The 21,529-nt window shown below is 39.1% G+C and overlaps 1 protein-coding gene across 1 annotated transcript in view; it reads right to left on the bottom strand.

The window, feature by feature from the left end:
* EXPH5 (exophilin 5) overlaps positions 1 to 17,973 on the bottom strand; it is a gene marked incomplete at its 3' end in the record, with an annotated part of 73,691 nt that extends 55,718 nt beyond the window's left edge. The window contains exon 1 of the mRNA XM_081279752.1: positions 17,840 to 17,973. Coding sequence (XP_081135878.1) covers positions 17,840 to 17,958 — 119 coding nt within the window. The 5' untranslated portion in view covers positions 17,959 to 17,973. The remainder of the gene's footprint in view (positions 1 to 17,839) is intronic.
* Positions 17,974 to 21,529: the final 3,556 nt, after the last annotated feature.

Below are 21,529 nucleotides of genomic sequence, written 5' to 3'. Positions count from 1 at the left end.
AATATGCCACATCAGCATTACATCACTGTAGTGACACTGAACAGACTGTAGTCCCTGCACAGAAAGCACTAAGCTTTTCTCCAGGAGATGTTACAGATTGGATATTTGGTCCTAGGGCAGCCCATCCCCAGGCTGGCCAGAGATGCATCAGGATGGCCATCACCATCAGGATCTGGACCAGGTAAAGAATGTAGGATGTAAATGAATCAAAGGCATGCTGGGAGGAGGACAGTGTGGGCTGGGAGAGATGAGCAAGTGAGTAGCTGGTCCTTAGAGGTGTCTTGGTTCCCCAAATTCTTCATATTCCAGTTTAAGTATAGGCATAACCTTTCCACAAGGCCCCCTCAACACTAAATGAGACTTTCTTCTTCTCCACTCAAAGACCTTGACTCCCACATGCATGAGAAAGCCTGATCACATCCCTTTCTGGTAAGAAAACTGAGAAAGTTGCAAGGCAGAGAGATGCAGCAACAGAGAGACACAAGGGAGAATAGGGCAACTCCCAAAGTGCAGAAGCAAGAGAAAGAAAGTGTAAAGGAGCAAAGGGGTCAGAGCACTAATATAGGACAACAGAAAGAGAAATTCCTGAGAATTTTCAGGCAAAGAAGCAATACATAAATGGGCAGTGAGAAAATGCAGAGTCTAAAGGATGATAGAAGAAGCTGGACAAGGTGGTGCATGCCTGTAATCCCAGTGGCTTGGGAGGCTGAGGCAGGAGGACTGCCAGTTCAAAGCTGGCCTCAGCAACTTCTCGAGACCCTGTCTCAAAATAAAAAATAAAAGTGTGTGGGTAGGGGGGTGGCTGGGGATATGACTCAGTTGTTAAGCACCCTTGTGTTAAGCACCCTTTAACACCCTGATACCTAAGTAAATAAATAAATATAAAGGTTGACCGAAGAGACAAGAGATGGAAGAGGAAAGAGGAGGACAAGTGACTGTTCTTCCCCTACTTTGCTCTGTGCTGCCAGAAGATGACCCCTGTAAGCTGCATTTCCCAGGTTCTCACAACCTGTCCATCTACTTTCAACTGGGTTCCGCCAGAACTGGCAGGAGATTAGAGAACAAGAAGAGGAAGGTGGGTATTTTTTTTCTCCTCCCTAAAGCTCTTGCAGAACTTCTGGAAATGACTGTCTCTCTTACATCTCCAAATCTCTAGTCATACCTGCCATGCTTCTGGTTTCTCTTGGGGGACAGTAGCCTGAGGGCCTAGATAACACCACCTGTTCCCATTGTCCCTCCAAGGAGAGCTGTGCTAGAGCTGGCTTGTACTGGCTTAGGAGGACAGATCTTTAAATATTCAGGAATTTGGCAAGCTGATTGTTAAACTCCATAGTTTGAAACTGGTCAACAACAAATCAAGACTTCCTTACCTCTGCCTCCTGCCTTCCCGAAATCTCTTGTTTGCCTCAGTGTGCCCTGATTGTTTTCTCTGCTCCTTTTTGTCACCTTGTAGCCAATTCACCCCCCTACATTCTGTTTTCAGCACAGAGCAGTTTGTTTTCCAGGTTGGTAGGACCTGGGCTGGTAGCAGAGAATGAGCTCCTGGTGAGCTTTCCCAGCTTCCCTGTGAGCGGGAAGCATTAAACTTACAACATGTGTAGTTTTCAATGTTTGCTTGCTCGTCTAGTCATCCTAATAATGGCTTACCTTATGTTTTAGTAGTTTTAAAAAGTAAATTAATTTTGGGGCCGAGGTTGTGGCTCAGTGGTAGAGCACTTGGTTAGCACGCATGAGGCACTGGGTTTGATCCTCAGCACCACATAAAAATAAATAAATAAAATAAAAATATTGTGTCCATCTACAACTAAATATATATGTTGTGTGTATGCATATATGCATATATATTCATATATATGTAAATTAATTTTGTTATAACTTGGGAACTTATAATATCTGTGTTGGAAAGACAAAATGCTTTTACTGTGCTCTTATATTACAGCAATCCACACTGAACACTTCTGTGATCACGAATTGTGTGGGCACCTCTCCCCACCAGTGAGGAGGAAGGCAGTTCTACACTGGACACTAGCCCATGTTTTCTACTTTGTTTCAGTTCTGCCCTGTCTACCTGGAGAGAGCTTCAGATCCACAGACTGAGGGTTCAGTCCCCAAGACTGCGCCAGCTCCTTTTAGATGCCAGTTGTAAGCGCCAGGTTATTTTTTTTTTTACCTGTGCTCCTGACCAGCTGGCTATAAGCCAGGGTTCCCACAACCCCTCCTCAGGTTTGATTATTGACTTGGGTGGCTCACAGAACTCTGAGAAACATTTACTTACGTTTACTGGTTTATTATAAAGGACAAAGGATGCAGATTAAGAGAGGCACAGGTTGAGGCAAGTGGGAAAGGGCACAGCACTTTTATGCCCTCTCCAGGTGCACCACCCTCCAGGAGCTTCCATTTGTTCAGAGATCCAAGGCTTTCTGAGCCCTGTCTTTTTTTTTTTTTTTTTTTTTTTTTTTTATCAAAGCATGGACAGACGTGCTGAAATGTGATTGGACAAAACGAGTATGATCTAATGTTAGTGGGCTGGGTGGGAAAACACAGCAAGGCCTGTCTGTTTAGATTCTTTTGCATTTTTTCCTTGTGGGTGTGGGTCAGGACCCTTCTGATGTTGAAGGTACATCATCAGAATTTCTTTTATAGTCAACAGTTCGAAGGAAGGGAGTAGGGAGGGGAGCTGGATTGGAGTTTCCATGACCTGCTTCGAGGAGGAGAGAATCTACTTTTTTATATATCATATCACACCACTCTGCCAGAGCATTGCTTTACTTAGCCAAAGAACCAACTCTAAAAGACAATCAGGTCACTTGATGCAGACTTCATGAATGGTCTACCCTCAGTTGGGTTTGCCACCTGGCACAGGAAAGGGGAAGAGGAAGGAAACTGAAACATAATCCATTACCTATGTGCACTAATACAGAGATGGCAATCACACTTCTTTTTACTAATGCCTCTTCCCTGCAATCTCCTGATATTATGAAAGCTGATGCTGTGGTGTAACATAATGGCACACACCTGTGATCCCAGCTATCCGAGAGGCTGAGGCAGGAAGCCCACTTGAGTCCAGGAGTTGCCAGCCTCAGCAACTTACAGAAACACCATCTCAAATTAAGAAATAAATAGAGCTGGGGATAGGTCCAGTGTAGAGTGCCCCTGGGCTCAACCCCCAGTAAAGCAAACAAATAAATAATAAGAAAAGCTGATGCCGTAAGCTTTTTGCCTCATTGATCCTTTATTGTTGTTAATCCTTGTTTGTTCCATAGTCTTTTCCCTAAAAGGAATACATCAGTGTTGGAGTCCATGGAGGACACTGACAGTTCTGAACCACAGACAGTACTGAACCCTATCCACGCTATGTTTTTCCTATACATACACACCTATCATAAAGCTTAACTTACAAATTAGGCACAGCAAGAGATTAACAACAGCTAAGAATGAAATAAAACAATTATGACAATATAGTGTTATAAAAGTTATGTGAATGCGCTCACTTTCCCAAAACACACCTTGTCCTCTCCTCACCCTTCTTCTGGTGATAATGTGATACAATGCCTATGTGATGAGAAAAGTTAAATTAAAGTGAGGTGATGTGGCGTTGAACCACTGTGTAAGGGTACCCTGAACACAAGCACTGTAGTCCACACAGCCCGTCTGAAGGCTGAGCCGGCTACTGAGACTAGTGGAGGGAGGTACAGGGAATGGGCTACATCTCAGGGGAGATGGACAGTGGGAGACTTCATCATGGAGCTCAGAACAGAGCACAAGTTCAAACTTATGAATTGTTTATTTCTGGAGTTTTCCACTGTACAGTTTCAGACTGTGGTTGATCATAGGTAACTGAAACCCCATAAAGCAAAACTACAGAAAAATGGGGACCTATTATACATCATGGGTCCTAGAAGCCAACAGAAATCAATGGTACCAGGACAATTTGCTAGCTGTTTGGGAAAAATCAATTTATATAATCATCCTACTTTAAAGACAAAACATACATGAAATGGATTAAAAAGTTAAATTTTTGAAAAGACTTTAAAAACGAGAATTTTTTTTTCTTATTTTATTTTTGGAGACATAGATCTTATCATGTTGCCCAGCCTGGCCTCAAACTCCTGGGATCAAGTAATCCTCCTTCCTCAGTCTCCTGAGTAGCTGGGAATACAGGGACATACCACTGGTATAGAACCGAATGTTGATCTAGGCTGCAGGTAGGGAGAACCTATGATCTTAAAAGGAAAAATATTTTAAACATTGTATATTTTACTACAGAAAAATGAAGAAAAACTCCTATATTCAGATAGACATCAAGTATAAGCCAGAAACTGGGAAATAAATTTATAAGATAAATATCTTCCTTAGTATATAGAGAAATATATAAATCAATAAGAGAGAAAACACACACACACACACACACACACACACACACACACACACACACACTCCAAGGCTTAGACAATGTTGGTTGCTTTCTAGAATGCGCTCCCAGTTCCCCTACTTTCCATTTCCTTGTGCATGAGCAGCAAACTGTTTGGTACAGGGAATGGATCATGATTGGGCTAAGCCTAATCCAGCACTTCATTCTCATTCCTTGATTTCTCAATTTCCTTGTAGCTAATGGTGGCCATAAGATCCAGTATTGGTCAATGAGACATAAAAGGGAAAATCTGCTGGGAGATGATCTGGAAAAGCTTTTACTTTCATGTTAAAATGAACATTTCCACTTCTGGGTCTATTCCCAGAATATGCCGTTAGTTCACCTTATCCTCCTTCCTTGAAGATGCATGTGACTTCCTGAGCAGCTGCAACCATCTTAGTTTGCAAAGACACCATCCTGACATCCTCAAACCACTAAACCAGTTTAACAGCTGCCTAATTCCAGATGTCTTACTATGTCAGAAAAAAATTCACCCCCAATTTGTCAAAACTATAGTTAGATGTTCTGTTAATTGTGACTAGAAGCATTCTGGATGCAGACCTGGATATATAAATAGGCAAATATATGAATAATAATAAGTCAAGAAATATGAATGACTTATAAAAATATGAAAAATGTTTAAAAGTTAACTACAACCACAACATTAGAGTTTAAATCAAGCACAAGAAAAGTTTCCTACAAAATTAGCAAAGATATTTCTGGGCATGGTGGCATATGCCTATAATCCCAGTGACTTGGGAACTGAGGCAAGAGGAATGGAAGTTTGAGGCCAGTCTGGGCAACTTAGTGAGGCTCTGTTTCAAAATAAAATTAAAAATGAATTTTTAAAAAGGGCTAGGGAAGGGCTGAAGTTGTAGCTCAGTGGTAAACCTCTTGTCTCATATGTGTGAGGCATTGGGTTCAATCCTCAACACCACATAAAAATAAATAAATAAATAAATAAATAAATAAATAAATAAATAAATAAATAAAGGTATTGTATCCATCTACAACCCCCCCAAAATATTTTTTTAAAAAGGTTAAGGATGTGCAAAGTACTGATCTATGCTATAAGATGGAGAAACCTTACAGAATGCTAATAGAAACCAGATACAATTTATATAAAACATTCACAACAGGTAAATCCATAGAGTCAGAAAGCAGATTAGTGATTGCCAGCAGTTGGGGGAAGGTGGCAAAGGGTAGTAACTATTCACTGGGTTGTATTTTGGGGTAATGAAAATGGTTTGGTACCGGATAGAGGTGATTGCACAACATTGTAAGTGTACTAAATGCCAGTGAGTTGCTCACTTTAAAGTGGATAATTTTATGTTATAAGAATTTCATCTCAATAAATTTTTTTTTTAAACTTAAATGCGGAGAGAGTTCAGGTTCCTGGTGAGGTGTTGTAAGTTCTTTCTACTCGGTGTTTCCTAGTGAATGGAGCCATAGACTTGAACAGAATGCAGTAAGCAGTAGAAGATAAGAAAGGCAGCAGAATACAACATACACTAGTATGGCAGTATGTAAAAAAGTGGATGTGTAACCGATGTGAATCTGCAATATGTATACGGGGTAAAAATGGGAGTTCATAATCCGCTTGACTCAAATGTATGAAATATGATATGTCAAGAGCTTTGTAATGTTTTGAACAACTAATAAAAAAAATAAAACATGGGTACTAGCAAAAACTTGAAAAAAAAAAGGGCTTGAAGTAGATAGCAATATGCAAATTTCAAAAGAATACAAACTACCCCTGGGCCACTGAGAATTTCCCATTTTTGTTTTTCCTCTTCTATTGTATCCTGTTCTGGACTGAGGGCAGAAGAGGGCATTGGTGTGAATGGAGCAGAGCAAAGTTCCTCATTCAGGCTTGGGGAGCAAGAAAGGGGTCTCCTGACAGCAGGCACTGGCAGCAGGGGCTCACACGTTGGAAACTCTGAGGGAAGGGAGGCAGGCCTTCTGATGAGGGGAGCTGTGTCTGGTCCCAAGAGGATGTGGCTAACATCCTTTGCTTTTTTCTTTCTGTCCTCCCGCTGGAGGACTGCTGTAAAGGAACTGCTAAAGGAAGTTCTTCAAGTGGAAGGGAAGTTTTATCAGAAGGAAACTTAGAACATCTGCAATGAAGAAGGAGCCATATAAATATTAAACCTAAATACAGTGTCCCTTGGGATGGTGGGGGATTGGTTCCTGGACTCCTTCGAATACTAAAATCCGTTAGTAGCACAAGTCTTTATATAAAATGGCATAGTAGGGCTGGGGCTGTAGCTCAGTGGTAGAGCGCTTGCCTAGCACCTGTAAGGCAGTGGGTTCCATCCTCAGCACCACATAAAAATAAACAAATAAAATAAAATGGTATAGTAATTGCATATAGCCTACATATTCTCCCATTTACTTTAAATCATCTCTAGATTATTTATAATACTTAATAACACAATGTAAATGCTAAGTAAATGGTTGTTACAACATATTATTTAGGGAATAGTGACAAGAAAAATGTTTGTACATGTTCAGTACAAATACAAGCTTTTTCTCAAACATTTTTTTATTGATTGTTCAAAACATTACAGAGCTCATGATATATCATCTTTCATACATTTGACTCAATTGGGTTTTGAACTCCCATTTTTACCCCAAATACAGATTGCAGAATCACATCTGTTACATACTCACATTTTTACATAATGGCATATTAGTGACTGTTGTATTCTGCTACCTTTCCTATCCCCTACTATCCCCCCTCCCCTCCCCTCCCCTCCCATCTTCCCTCTCTACCTCCTCTGCTGTTGTTCAATTCTCTCCCCTTTTTTTTTCAAACATTTTTGTTATATGAGTTGGGAGTGTATGTAGCTCAGTGGTAGAGCACTTACTAAGTACGAAGCCCTGGGTTCAATCCCTACCACTTCAAAAATATTAAATATTTATATTTAATTAAATTTATTTTATTTATTATTTAATTTATATATGTGTGTGTGTGTGTGTGTGTGTGTGTGTGTGTTTCTGATCCAAATATATATATATATTGACTAGGTTGATTGACTCCCCAGATGAGAAACCCATAGATAGAGAATTATATAATAGTCTGTCTTGCTTTTGAGTTCTTTATTTGAAGGTTAAAAGCAAAAATTGTAATATCATTTCTTGGATTTCCAGTGTATCTAGTTCTAATATATAAAATAATTACAATATAAATTAGGAAGTGAAAACACATATGTAGTGTTAAGTTCCTAAATTTTACTAGAAAACATTAAACAGTGATTTTGTGAAAAGTTATGTAATATATCCCTAGAGCAACCACCAAAATATCGCACAAAGATATATTATAAAAATTACAATAAATAAATTTTAAAAGAACACTTTAAAATGATTAAAGTAACTGAAAACAAGGCAGGAGAGGAAGAACAGCAGAATGAAAAAGGGAACAAATAAAAAACCAAATAAAATGGTAGACTTGAACCCAAATGTACTAATAATTTCATTAAATGTAAATGATCTAAATAAACACTAAGATAAAGATAGAAATTGTCAGAGTGACTAAAAAATCACTCAACTATACACAGTGTAGCAGAAATTCACTATAACAACATATATTTAACAACTTAGATAAGATAGATGCATTTCTCAGAAACCAAAAACTATCAAACTCATCCTAGGATGAAATAGCCTGACTAGCCCTATGTGTATCAAATAAGTTGAATGTATCATTGAGAACCTTTCAAAAAGGAAACTTCCAGTTCTAAATTGTTTCTGTGTGAATTTTACCAAATGTTTGAAGAAGAAAAATACACCGTTTTCCTCAGAAAAGACCAGAGTACACTTTCTAATTCACTTAACTAGGTTAGAATTAACCTGACACCAAAACCAGACAAAAGTATTATGAACAAAATAAATTAGCTGGGTGTGGTGGTGCACACCTGTAATCCCCACAACTCAGGAGGCTGAGGCAGGAGGATTCCAAGTTCCAAATCATCCTCAGCAACTTAGGGAGGCCCTGTCTCAAAATAACAAGGGGTGGAGATATAGCTCTGTGGCAAAGCATCCTGGATTAAATCCCCAGTATGTATGTATAGCATTTCTCATGAACGCAGATGCAAAAATCCTAAACAAAATATTAGCAAATTGAGTAAAAAGTTATTACAGTACACCATGGCTGAGTGGGATTTATGCTGAGAATGTAAGTGTATTTGTTTGCTAGTGCTGTAGTAATAAAGTTCTATGTAAAGTGACATAATAAAGCAAAGTAAATGAGTGAACAGAAATCTGTGGTCCCAAATTCTGGAGCCTAGAGATGAAACTGTGGGTTGTAGGGCTCTGCTCCCTCTGAAGATGCTAGGGAAGATCTCTTCAGGGCTTTTCTCTAGCTCCTGGAAGTTCCTAGGCTGATTGTAGTGTAACTCCAGTCTCTCAGTCTGCACATGACATTCTTCCTAGGCTGGTGGTAATGTAACTCCAGTCTCTCAGTCTGCACATGACATTCTCCATTGTGCCTGTCTGTCTCTGTTTCTTATGTCCTTAGTATAAGAACATGGGTTATATTAGAATAGAGCCCCCCTAAAAATCTCTTGTTTTTTCTTTTCTTTTCTTTTTTCTTTTTGTTTTTTGGTACCAGGGACCAAACCCAGGCACATTTAACCACTGAACCATATTCTCAGACATTTTTATTTTTTATTTTGAGACAGGTTTCTCAAGTTGTTTAGGGCCTTGCTAAGTTGCTTAGTCTTGGCTTTGAACTTGCATTCCTCCTGCGCTAGCCTCCCAAGTTGCTGGGATTATAGACATGCACCACATGTACCACCATGCCTGGCCTCACAATCTCACAATCTCATTTTAACTTAAACTACCATTGTAAACACCTTTTCCTCAAATAAGGTCACATTCTGAAGTACTGGAACTTAGGACCCCAGCATGCTTATGTGTGTGTGTGTGTATGTGTGTGTGTGTGTATAAGTATATATGTATATAAATATATATATGTGTAAAATATAAATATATATGTGTAAGTATATATATTTACATATATACACATATAGCCATATATACATATTTGAGATAATACAGTACAATTCATAACAGTAAGGCTGGTTTGCTATTTTAAAATTGTTTACCATAAACCACTGTATCAACTATCTAAAGGAGAAAAGCCACATGACCATGTTAATTGATGCAGAAAAAGTATTTGATAATAACTCTCAGAAACAAGAAACAGAATCTGATACAAAGCAGCTACAAAAAACTTATTGCTAATATCAAACTTAATAATGAAAGACTCAGGAACAAGGATTAGTCCTAGCCAGAATTAGGCAAGGAAAAGAAATTTTAAAAGACATACCTATTAGAAAGGCAGAAATAATCATGCAGATGACATGATTGGCTACATAGAAAATCATTCAAAAACTCTACAAAAAAAAAGAAAGAAAAGAAAAGGAAGAAATAAGAGGACATCCTAGAATTGATAAATTCAGTTAAGTGGTAGGATACACAAGAACAATACATGAATCCACTGTGCTTCTAGGTACTAGCAAGGAACAATCATAAAATTAAATTTAAAAATTTTATAAAGATACAAAGACAATTCAGTGAAAGCAGTCTTTTCAGCAAATGGTGTTGGGATAATTGTGCATCCATAGGCAAAAATAAAACAAATCTCAGTCAACCTCAAACTTTACATAAAAATCATTACATTAAACTATATATATTTTTTAAATCATAGGAGAAAATCTTTGTAATCTGGGCTTAAGCATGATTCATAACAGGAAAAAATTTATTTATTGAATTTCATCAAAATGAAAATCTTTTGTTCTGCAACAATACTGCAAGACAAGAAAATGTTTGAACATTCCACAAAGGAATTAGAACAGAATATATAAAGAACTCTTGAAATTCAACAGTAAGAAAATAACCAAGCTAAAAAAATATGTAAACAATTTGAACAGACACTTCAACAAAAAAAAATTATGAAAGCAAATAAGCACATGAAAATACATTTACCATCATTAGTCACCAGGGAAATGCAAATTAAAACTTGATAACATTACAGACTTATTAGAATGTATAAAATAAAAATATTGACAATAACAAACACTGCCAGGATTGAAGAATCACTATATATGTCCTCTTCAAATTCATATGCTGAAACTTAACCCTTAAGGTGACAGTATCAAAGTCTGGCTTTAGGAAAGTGATTAGGGCAAGAGGTATCTACCCTCGTGAATGGGATTAATTTCCTTGTAAAAGAGGCTTGAGAGGTGGTCTTTTATCCCCTCTATCATGTGAAGACACAAGACACATCTGTGTGGGCTGGGGATGTGGCTCAAGCGGTAGCATGCTGGCCTGGCATGTGTGCGGCCCAGGTTCGATCCTCAGCACCACATACAAACCAAGATGTTGTGTCCGCCGAAAACTAAAAAATAAACATTAAAAAATTCTCTCTCTCTCTCTCTTAAAAAAAAAAATTTAAAAAGACACATCTGTGAGGAATGGTCCCTTACTTAACACCAAATATGCCAGTACCTTGATGTTGGACTTCCCAGGCTCCAGAACTGTGAGCAATAAATTTCTGTTATCTATAAATCATCCATTCTGAGGCATTTTATTATAGTAGCATAAACAACTAAGACGAAATTGGAACTCTTGTATACTGCTGGTAGAAATGCAAAATGTTACAACCATTGGGAAAAACATTTTGGCAGTTTCTTATAAATTCAAGAATATGGCCAAACATGGTGATACACACCTGTAACCCCAACTACTTGGGAAACTGAGATAGAAGAATCACAGGTTTGAGACCAGACCAGGCAACTTAGCAAGACCCTGTCTTAAAACAAAACAAAAGAAATTTAAAAGGGAATGGGGATGTAGCTCAGTGGCAGAGCACTTGCCTACTACATGCAAGGCACTGGGTTCAATCTCCAGTATTGGGGTAAAAAAAAAAAAATCTGACAATTCCACTCTAATAAAAACTTATGTTTGCACAGGAACCTGTACACAGGCCTGGGATGTAGGTCAGTGTTACACTGCTTGTCTATCATTTATGAGGCTCTGGGTTTGATCCCCAGCACTGAAAAACAAAACAAAACAAAAAACACTGCAAAAAGCAAAACTAAAACAAATAAACAAACAAAAACATCTGTACACAGATGTCTGTGGCAGCCCTATTCAATATCCCAAACAGGAAACAATACAAATGTTCTTCATGGGATGAACCCACATCCATACAATGGAATGATAAGCTATACAAAGGAATGAATTATTGATACATATAACAACTGGTGTGAATTCCAAGGCATTTTACTGAGTTAAAGAGGTCAGTCTCAAAAGGTCATATACTCAATGTTTGAACCTATAATAATATCTTTAAAAAATCAAACCATAGTGATTCAGAACAAAAGAGTGTTTGCTAGAGTAGGTTACTCACTCCCCTTTACTATCTCCCCTACATCTCTTCTACCTTTAACTGCTGTTAAATGCTTTGTTTTTAAAAGCTGAAACCAAGGCAAACTTGATAGCAATATAAAACCTCACAATGTGTTGTTGGAGATGGGGGCTTTGGTCATTGTAGCCCTCCATTTCTTTTTTTTATCATTAGAAAGTTAACACACGGTGGTATGAGGAAGTTGGCTACTATGGTGTGCCAAATTAATGTTTCAAGTACAGCCTTTTAATAGGGCCATTCACAATGTCAATAAGGAAACATTCCTGAGAGGGAGAGAGAGGTGAGCCTATGCTCTTGAACTTCACAGCCTGTGAAATAACTATCTGCAGAACAGACCTGCATAAAGACGAGAAGACAATTCACCCACATGTGTGCAAGTACTTTAGTGAGGCTCTTGGCCTCCTGCTTGGTTTTAAGACCATGACGGCTAATAGGGAAGGAGAACATTTCTTTCTAACCTGACCTTCCTTTGACCTTCACATGGTTCTCTGTTTTAAGACCATATGTGCTGATGAAGAAGGAAAATATTTTCTAACCTCAGGATGACCTTCTTTGTCCTTTGCAAGGTTTCCCCAGATCTTTCTTTCCCTTACTTTGCATTCCCTGCACAGCAATAAGTCAGTGACCTCTCACTAGGTCCTGAGAACCTACTAAGTGTGTGAGGCTCTCCTCCTGAGACAGTCCTTGACTACAAGAAATCAAGCAATTTACTCATCTACACATTAACATTATAAAGAAAAGGACACGGGCAAAAAAACATTTAAACATTTTAAAATAAATTATTTAAAGGGACATTTATGGAGACAAAAAATAACCAAACATTCTGCATTTTCTTATTATAAAAAGAAACAAGTAGGGGCTGTGGTTGTAGTTCAGTGGTAGAGCACTTGTCTAGCACGTGTGAGGCACTGGGTTCTTTGATCCCCAGCACCACATAAAAATAAATTAATTAAATAAAGGTATAAAAAATACAATAACAACAACAACAAAAAAGATTCAATCTGATTTTCAATATAAATGGTTATGTTTTTACAGACTTAAAAGACTTTAATAGTTAATGGAGTAATAAAGTCTAAAAAGGACTCTACTCCCCAACCTTGAGGTATGGGCTATCTTTTTTGGGAGAGGGATACTGGGGATTGAACTCAGGGGCACTCAACCACTGAGCCACATCCCCAGCCCTATTTTGTATTTTATTTACAAACAGGGTCTCACTGAGTTCTGAGGCTGGCTTTGAACTTGCAATCCTCCTGTCTCATCCTCCGGAGCTGCTGGGATTACAGGCATGCACCACTGTGCCTAGCCTGGTATCTTATTATAGGAGTTCCATGTGTATGGCCCACAGAGAACAATCCACAGGAGTAACTAGGCAAGAGAATACATATGCAAGAAAACTCTCCATTCAGTTTAAATGAATTAATTAATTGGATGTTGTTGGAAACATACATGATATTAATCAGATACCTTGTTTCAGAATACTCAAGTCTTTCAGGCACACCTATGACTTCTAGGTATTGTCCTCATGGTTATTTTCCTGGCCACATAGGGCTGATTAATGGTAAGTTATATGTATAGGGACACTTCATCTCACAGGTCCTACTACCAATGAAAAACTTTCATAGCCAGTTAGGGCAGAATCTGGCTCTATTCTCTGCTGTATTCTCAGGGCCAACACAGTGTATGGCAAATAGAAGATGCCCAATAAATTGGTGTCCAATGTCTCTTGAAACTTTCTTAGAGGCACATTTCACTGGCTGGGAGAGAAGCCTAGAAGAGACAGGAAACGTACATATCTAGTGTTTAATCTCTGCAGGATACTTTAGCTTTCATTAGCTACTAATCACTTTACAACATGGGTAAATACAGTCCCCTTCAGAATGGTTCCACAGCTCAAGGATGCTAGTGTAAATCAATCAGAAACAAATAAATTCTGGAAAACCATCCTGGAGTGTAATCTTACCTTTGAGGAAAGACAGTCTAAATCTAGACATGCTGTTTTTCAACTTGATTATACCAAGCACTGTACCAACTGATACTTTACAAGTTTTCTGCAATGGGAAAAGTAACCAGTCTTGATTTACTTGTATCTATTTTGTGAGCTGATGAGGTGATAATTTTTTGGTACTTTCTGTTTCAGAGTTCAATTCATGAGGCCCAATGATAAAGGTGTGTGGGAAAAATGCACAGTAGTAGTTTTCAATGATTTGTAAAAAGTAAGATGCTTTTCAGATTATACAGAACATATATTATACACACAATATATGTATGTGTATGTGTTTATATATAGACATTTATGTATATATACACTTCTATATGCATGCTTGGGCATGCACACACACACAGAGTAAAAACAATGCAAATTTTAGAGCCATACAGATTTCAGTTCAAATTTTAGCTTTGCCATTTGTGAACTGTGGCCCTGGACAAGTTCCTTAACCTTGCTAAATATGTTTCCCTTCTATTAAAACTCATTAATAATACTTACCCCAAGGAATGCTTATGAACATTACTCAATGCTGATAGATAAAATAATTTTGAGATAGACCTTAAATGAATTCTGGACCCATTGCTTAATTTAGACAAGATATATAACCTTTGCAGGTTGTTTCCTTCTCTGCAAAGTGGAATTTATAAAGAGGGTACCTAAAAAGATTATTGGGAGGTTAAATTAAATCTGTATAACCTGTTTAATACAATGATCAATATACAGTATGGGCCCAATATGTGTGAGCTATTGCTAGTGGCACAATAATTACTATTTTTATACAAAAAGCAGCACTTAATAAGTGTTGATGCATCCATCTTCTCTACTTCTGTTTCCCACTGAGAAATATTCAAAAATTGGACAACTGAGTTAAGGGCAAGACATATCTTCATAAATTTTGTCATATTGCTCACTATAAAGCCTGTAGTGAACTTAGGTCTCTAATAACATGCAGAGTCTATCAATTTTACTACAACCCTCACCAATAGTTTCTTTCTGTCATTTTAATAGTGGAAATATAGTATCTCAAGATTACTTTCATTTATTACCACGAGAGTGAACATTTCCCCATCTGTTTTGTTTACCATTTGGTTATCTTACAGTGTGAATGATTTATTTCTATTTTTGCCTATTTATCAACTTGAATCTTGGTGGTTTTCTTAAAAATTTGAATCAACTTTTTATGTTACTATCATATTTAATGCAGATATTTTCCCAGGAAGCTGGACCCAGAACCATATGGCACAGATGAGAGACCAGGGGAAAGTTCTGTGTATTCAGGTGAATTTCTGTGGGGGTGGATAGGAGTTGCTGTCTCCTGCAGGGGAACTCAACTACTCTCATGGCTTTAGTATCAATCTCTGAATATCTCTGGACCTCCATGACTTTCCAGTCCTATATTCTAATTATGAAGTGTTTCTTCTTAGTTGTCTTGTAGATACTTCAAGTCTATCACAGGTACAACTAAGTTCATCAGATGTCCCCCATGTTGCTAACTTTCCAAACTTCCCCATTTGTTTCCTTATTGTCCTAGCCAAGAGATCTTGAGGCTGTTTCACAATAGAGTAAAAAGGCCCCCAGGGTCTCTCAGACAGGCCTGTTGAACTGTCTCTGAAATCACACTCTTGAATTGTAAGTCATGTGTCCTAATTTTTTATTTGGAAAATATGATGATCATACATATCAAGAGAATGAGAAGAACAGCCAAGTTGACTTGTTACCTCAGGCCCTTTCTGCATGTCAGTATCTGCTACTAAGACCCGTGCATGTCAGCCTGAAGCAGGTGAGCAGAACAATCCCATGGAGACTGGCATACTGACATGGGTATTTGATAGGAGAGCCAGAATTAAACAGAGAAAAAGAAAGTACTAGAAATCATTGTTTTGGGCATTTGACCCAACCATCTGCTTTCCTTAAATTATTTTTGTATTTTAATGATGACATCTATCAAATTGTTTAATAGTTACAATGTAGATTTTTGTCTTAGCATGTGGCTTTTTCTGTCAATGCCTCATTTAGGATGTGAGCATCATGAAATCATAAAATGTGTTCCAGCCTTCCAATACCTAGCCCAGTGGCCTTTTCTATCTATGTGCAAATTCAGTTCCCTCAAAAGTCAACTGAAGTGGGCACCCATAGCTGCTACAGAGAAAACACAACAAGGAAAGCATTGGGTCAAATATAAATGGTCAAAATTCCCTTGAATGAAAATTAAAAATGAATTATATCACTATTTCTAAGAATATAGAAGCCGAGTTGATAGCATCCTGAAAGGAAGCTTCCTTCCTCTTATTTTCTCAATTTCTGCAAATATACAATGCATCAATGAAGAAGCTCCACCTCTTCAGAAACAAGAGCACTTTCAATAACACATATTAAATAAACAGTTTCTTAGTGCCTCAGGAATGTATGTGTTGAAGTCAAACTCCATTGCCTTTCTGAAGTTCCTCAGACTTCCAAGTGTGGTTGTGTGCAGTGTATGAACATATGTGTGGATAGAGGTACATGGGTGTGGACACACTGTTCTCAGGAAGACACACTTTTTATACTGTTTTGGGAAATAATGAAGCCTATTTTTCTAAAGGCAGAGTATGACAGTCAGGCTGGTGGTGCTCACCTGGAATCCCAGACACTCAGGAGGCTGAGGCAGGAGGATTTTGAGTTCAGGTAATCTAGCAAGACTACATCTCAAAATAAAACAAATAAAACGGGCTGGGGATGTGATTCTGTGGTAGAGCACCCTTGGGTTCCATCACCAGTACCAAAATCAATCAATAAAATAAAATAATAATCCTAAAGGCAGAGTATGACGGTATGAATTCATATCCTCAAACCTCAAATTTCACTCCTCCTCCAGAGTCATGTCTAGGGAAAAAGAATAATGACAGAGATTTGGGCCCAGTATACTCCAATTCGTTCTACAATGATTAGCGATTCCCAATTTGAAGGGTGTCCTGGAAGGACTTTTGTAAGTAGGAGAGGATATCTGGAAAGAATTGAAAATCCAGAACTCACATCACCAGTTGGTTGATTACAAACAAAACTACTTTCTAAAATTCCACCTGACACCACACATTGTGTGGCCTGAGAGTGATGACCTGAATTTCCTTCCACAATTACCTAGAGAGGCCTTGGATGTGTCTAATCCAAGTCTGGTGAGAGAAGTACTTTCAACTCATTCCAGGATTTATCCTGTTCTTCCCCCAGCAGAAAAAAAACAAACAACAACAACAACAACAAAAAAAACTGGTTAATTTGCAACCTAGGTAATTACCCACTTCTTTTGCTAGTAACAAATCCGTCATCTACATTTTATTGTAAGGTCAACAGTGAAATTCCTTAGAAACTTCCTCCTTACAACATCACGCACAAGGAGACCCACCCACTGCCGCCAACCCAGCGCGTGCAAGTCGCGTTCACCCTCACAAATCTCTCTTTGGCAAGTTCCTTGAGCTCCCGCCCTGGGGTTTGGTGCAAACGGGCATCAGAGGAAGCAGCTGCCAGGATTCCGCTCTTGATAGCACCCCCGCCCTATTATTTCACCTGCCTGAAAAGGCCGGGTGCCCAGACCACCAAAGAGACACCTGAGTACCAGCGCAGCGAGGCCACGCAGCCCACAGAGCGCCCGGACCCCGCGCGCCAGAGCATGGCCCACGTGTGCCGAGCCTGGGCAGGACAGCCGCGAGGGACACACTGGGAACACACGGAAGAATGCGCCACCATCCTGCGGGATCCCAGACTCGCGTCCGAGTCCGTCTGGGATACCGGGTCTGCAGAGCACCAACCAGGCATTCCAAGAGTCCTTTGGAGAGAAACGCCGCGCAGACTTCCTTTGCCCGACCCTCAGCCCCCGGAGGATCTGCCCGGAGCTCGCTGATCCGCGTCGCGCAGCCCTGGACAGGTGCCCCACGCGAGCTCCTACCTACCCCGCGCACGCCTGGCGCTAGGAGAGCCGCGCACCCCAGGCTGCTGCTGGACCCACGCCCAGGAAAAGAGGAAGGAAGTTCTGTACCTGATCCTCTCCTTCTCTGCTCTTTGTAGTTCCTCATTTCTTTCCAGCACCTGAAGGATCTTCCTGGCTTCTTCCTCACTTAAAAAACTGAAATCGAACCCCTGAGGAACTTTCGTCATTTTCTCTACTGTGTGTGGCTTACGCTTAAGCTCCCTGGCGCCTCCTCTTACGATGGCATTTTTCAAGATCTGCAGAAGACTGGCTTCACGAACTTGATCCGATAGTCAATAAGTCCGCCCCTTGGAAAATCTACAGCCACAAACCTAGGGAACGGCCCACACAAACAGGGATCATTTTGACAACACCTTAATGACAGGTTTCTCTCGACCGGTCCAACCAAGATGCAAAGTGAACGACTCAAGGCAGAGAAGGAGCCAATCCCATTTCGAGGGAGGCGGGCCCGGCTTCGTCTCCTCCCCCCCACCCCCACCTGCTCTCTGACTTGGTAGGCAAACAAGCCTACATAATTCTGCCTAAGTGAGGCCTAGGCTGAAGTGTTGGCCCCAGAGTATTTGCTTTGGTGGTTGCTCTTTGCTCTAAGAACTTGAGCTTGATTTGAAGGAGTGAAAAGGAAAGAGATCCATAACTAATTCTCTCTTTCATTAATTAAGAGCTCATAGATAATAGAATTGCAGGTAGAAGCGTTAGAACTGGTGGAAGGGTTTCTCTATTTGAGAGACCAGGAAGGGATAACCTAACATTAATAGCCATTTGTGGACAGACCTGGCAGAAGGGCTGAAATTTAGGGTATCCTTGGAAACGAATATTTCCAAACTTGTCATCTCTCTTGTCATCACCACCGCCACTTCATTGCCCCCACGGAAGTCATCCTCAGATTTTGGAAATTCAGCAAACAAAAATCCCGTTTATGTTATTTTGGAAGACTGCGCTGGCTGGGGAAAGAGATGGTGAAAAGCTCCTCTGACTGAAGCGAAATGTAATCCTGTGAAACCTCAGGAATAGCTTTCCTAGAAAGTAAATTATTCTGATATAGTAAAGTATGATGGAAATGTCCATAGACGTTTGTTTGTGTGTGTGTGTGTTTTTCTTGTGTGTGTGTGTGTACATACACACACACACACACACACACATATGTATGTATATATATTTTTTAATTGTCAAGGCTTTTCAGAAAGTATGCTTCTTCTTTTGACTTCACTTCCTACATAAAAACAAATTTGTCAGATGGACTTTCCTGCTCCAATAGCTTGAATTTGGTCACCTTATGATGTGGTGATGATTGCTAACATTAAAATGTATGTCCAGGGGCTGGGTTTGTGGCTCAGTGATAGAGCCTCGCCTAGCATGCACGAAGCACTGGGTTCGATCCTCAGCACCATGTAAATGTAAAATAAAGATATTGTGTCCACCTAAAACTTAAGAATAAGCATTAAAAAAATAAAATGTATGTCAGAATGTATCATCTCTTTACATGGTAAATAAACCCAATAAAGATTTTTATATCTGACCATGGCACTGTGGTGCATGCCTGTAATCCCAGGCTGAGGCAGAGGATGGGAAGTTTGAGGCCAGCCTCAGCAATTCAGTGAGACCCTTTAAAAGGGCTGGGAATATAGCTCAGTGGGAGAGCGATCCTGGGCTCAATCCATAGCACCGGTCCCTCCCACCAAAAGATTTTGTATCAGTTAACAAGAATCTGAAATAAAAAATAACTCTTAATCATTATTTAAAACATGTCTGGGAAACTAGCCATTTAAATAACTTTCTGTGGGTATAATAATTATGTACATTAGTGTCATACAACACAGAGTTCCTTTATAAATTGTTTATGTGGAGGGAGTATTTTGGGGCAAGAAAGATGGTGGAATGAGATGGATGTCATTACCCTAGGTGCATGAATGATTGACTGCACATATGGTGCGAAGCTGTATCATGTACAACCAGAGAAATGAAAAGGGATGCTGCAATTGTGTACAATGAATCAAAATGCATTTTGCTGTCATATATACTTAATTAAAATAAATAAATAAAATTGTTTATATGTTAATGATGGTGGTTTGAGAGTGTGTCTTGTATATAGTGTCCTATTTTTCTAGTGTGTTCATTTATTCATTTGTTGGGCATACACATGGGGCTTTTAAATATGAGAACCCAAGAGATTTTACTCTGTTCCCAATATATCAGTGTTGATAGTATATATTGGTTAGTTTCAACCAACATATTCTGGTGTTTCTTACATGAAGGTATTGAATACTCCAATTACCACTGAGCTACATCCCCACCCCTTTTTGTATTTTATTTTGAGACAGTATCATGCCAAATTGCTTAGGGCCTTACCAAATTGCTAAGGCTGACCTTGAACTTGCAATCCTCTTGCCTCAGCCTCCCAAGTTGCTGGGATTTCAGGCATGGGCTGCCAGCCCTGCTCATTGTCTTTAGAAAGTTTATAATATAAATAATATTAAGTGGGTAAGAAAACATGAGTAGAAATATAACTACATAGTAAAAAGATTCCATGAACATGAATCTAGTTCTAGCTAAGTAGATCAGAGAAGAGGGTAGACTATTTAGGTTGCAACTTGAAGGGTCAGATATCAATAGGAAAAAATAGAGGGTGATGAGAGAAGACATGCAAGTCTATTCTAGGCAAGGGGAACATTGGATGACTGATGTACACTCTAGGAATCTTCCTATTCCATCATCTTTGATTAATGGTCAGAGTGAGCAAAAATTTGGATGATAGAAAATTTAGGTACATATTCAGGGATTAGTGATGATCTGTTTTGGCTAGAACATACATTCTCAATAGGGGCAAAATCTTACTCTTTTTATGTATAGATCACAGATAAACGTACAATACCTAGACAGATATACAGTATATCTGTGATATTAACATTTCATGAATGGAGCAATTAATTAAAAAAAAAACTCCCAAAAGACTCCATGTGAGGTGGGTACAGTAATGAAAAAAATGTTTTGAGGCAGTAGGCTAGCATGCATGGTACATAAGGAGGAAAAAGGCTGAGATATTATTGTGAATACCATGCTAAAGATTCAGGACTTCATTGTGTGAGCAATGAGGAACCAATACAGGTTTTGAGGGGTGACAACTATACATTTAAAATGGAATTTTGGGAAGATAACTCTGATAGTAGGAGACAAGGAAGAGTAGAAGGAAGAAAGCAGCAAAGAAACCATTGTATTATGCTGATGCTGGAGAAAGGGGGAGGAGGGCCTGAACAAAGCAGTGGTGGTGATAGCAGAAAAGAGGGCTGGAGTCCAAGGATATGAGCTGGAATTAATAACCTGTTAGATAGGGGGTTAAGAAAGAAAAATTCAGTCTGGTGTGAAGGCTCATGCCTATAATCCTAAATGAATCAGGGGACTGCAGTAGGAGATCCCAAAGCTCAAGGCCAGCCTGGGAAACTTAGCAAGACCCTGTTTTAAAATAAAAATAAAAAGGACCAAGGATATAGCTCAGTGGCTGTCTGCCGCTAAGTACAATCCTCACCATACTCCCCATCCCCCCAAGAAAGATTCACAAAGATGATGCAAGATTTCACAAGTGTTTGAAAGGAAATTAGTCTATTTGATGGTACCAGAAACGAACTTTAGAAAGAGATCAGGTGCTCAGTTTTAGACACAAGGAGTGCCTGCAATTCCTTCATGTGGGGATACCCAACAAATATGATAAATGTAGAACCAGAATTTTCGAAGCAGATATGGAGA

This window comes from Spermophilus citellus, assembly GCF_964194105.1.
Source record: "Spermophilus citellus genome assembly, chromosome: 2".
Lineage (NCBI taxonomy): Eukaryota > Metazoa > Chordata > Mammalia > Rodentia > Sciuridae > Spermophilus > Spermophilus citellus.
Note: the sequence above shows the minus strand (reverse complement) of the source record. Positions and strands in the feature narration are given on the sequence as shown.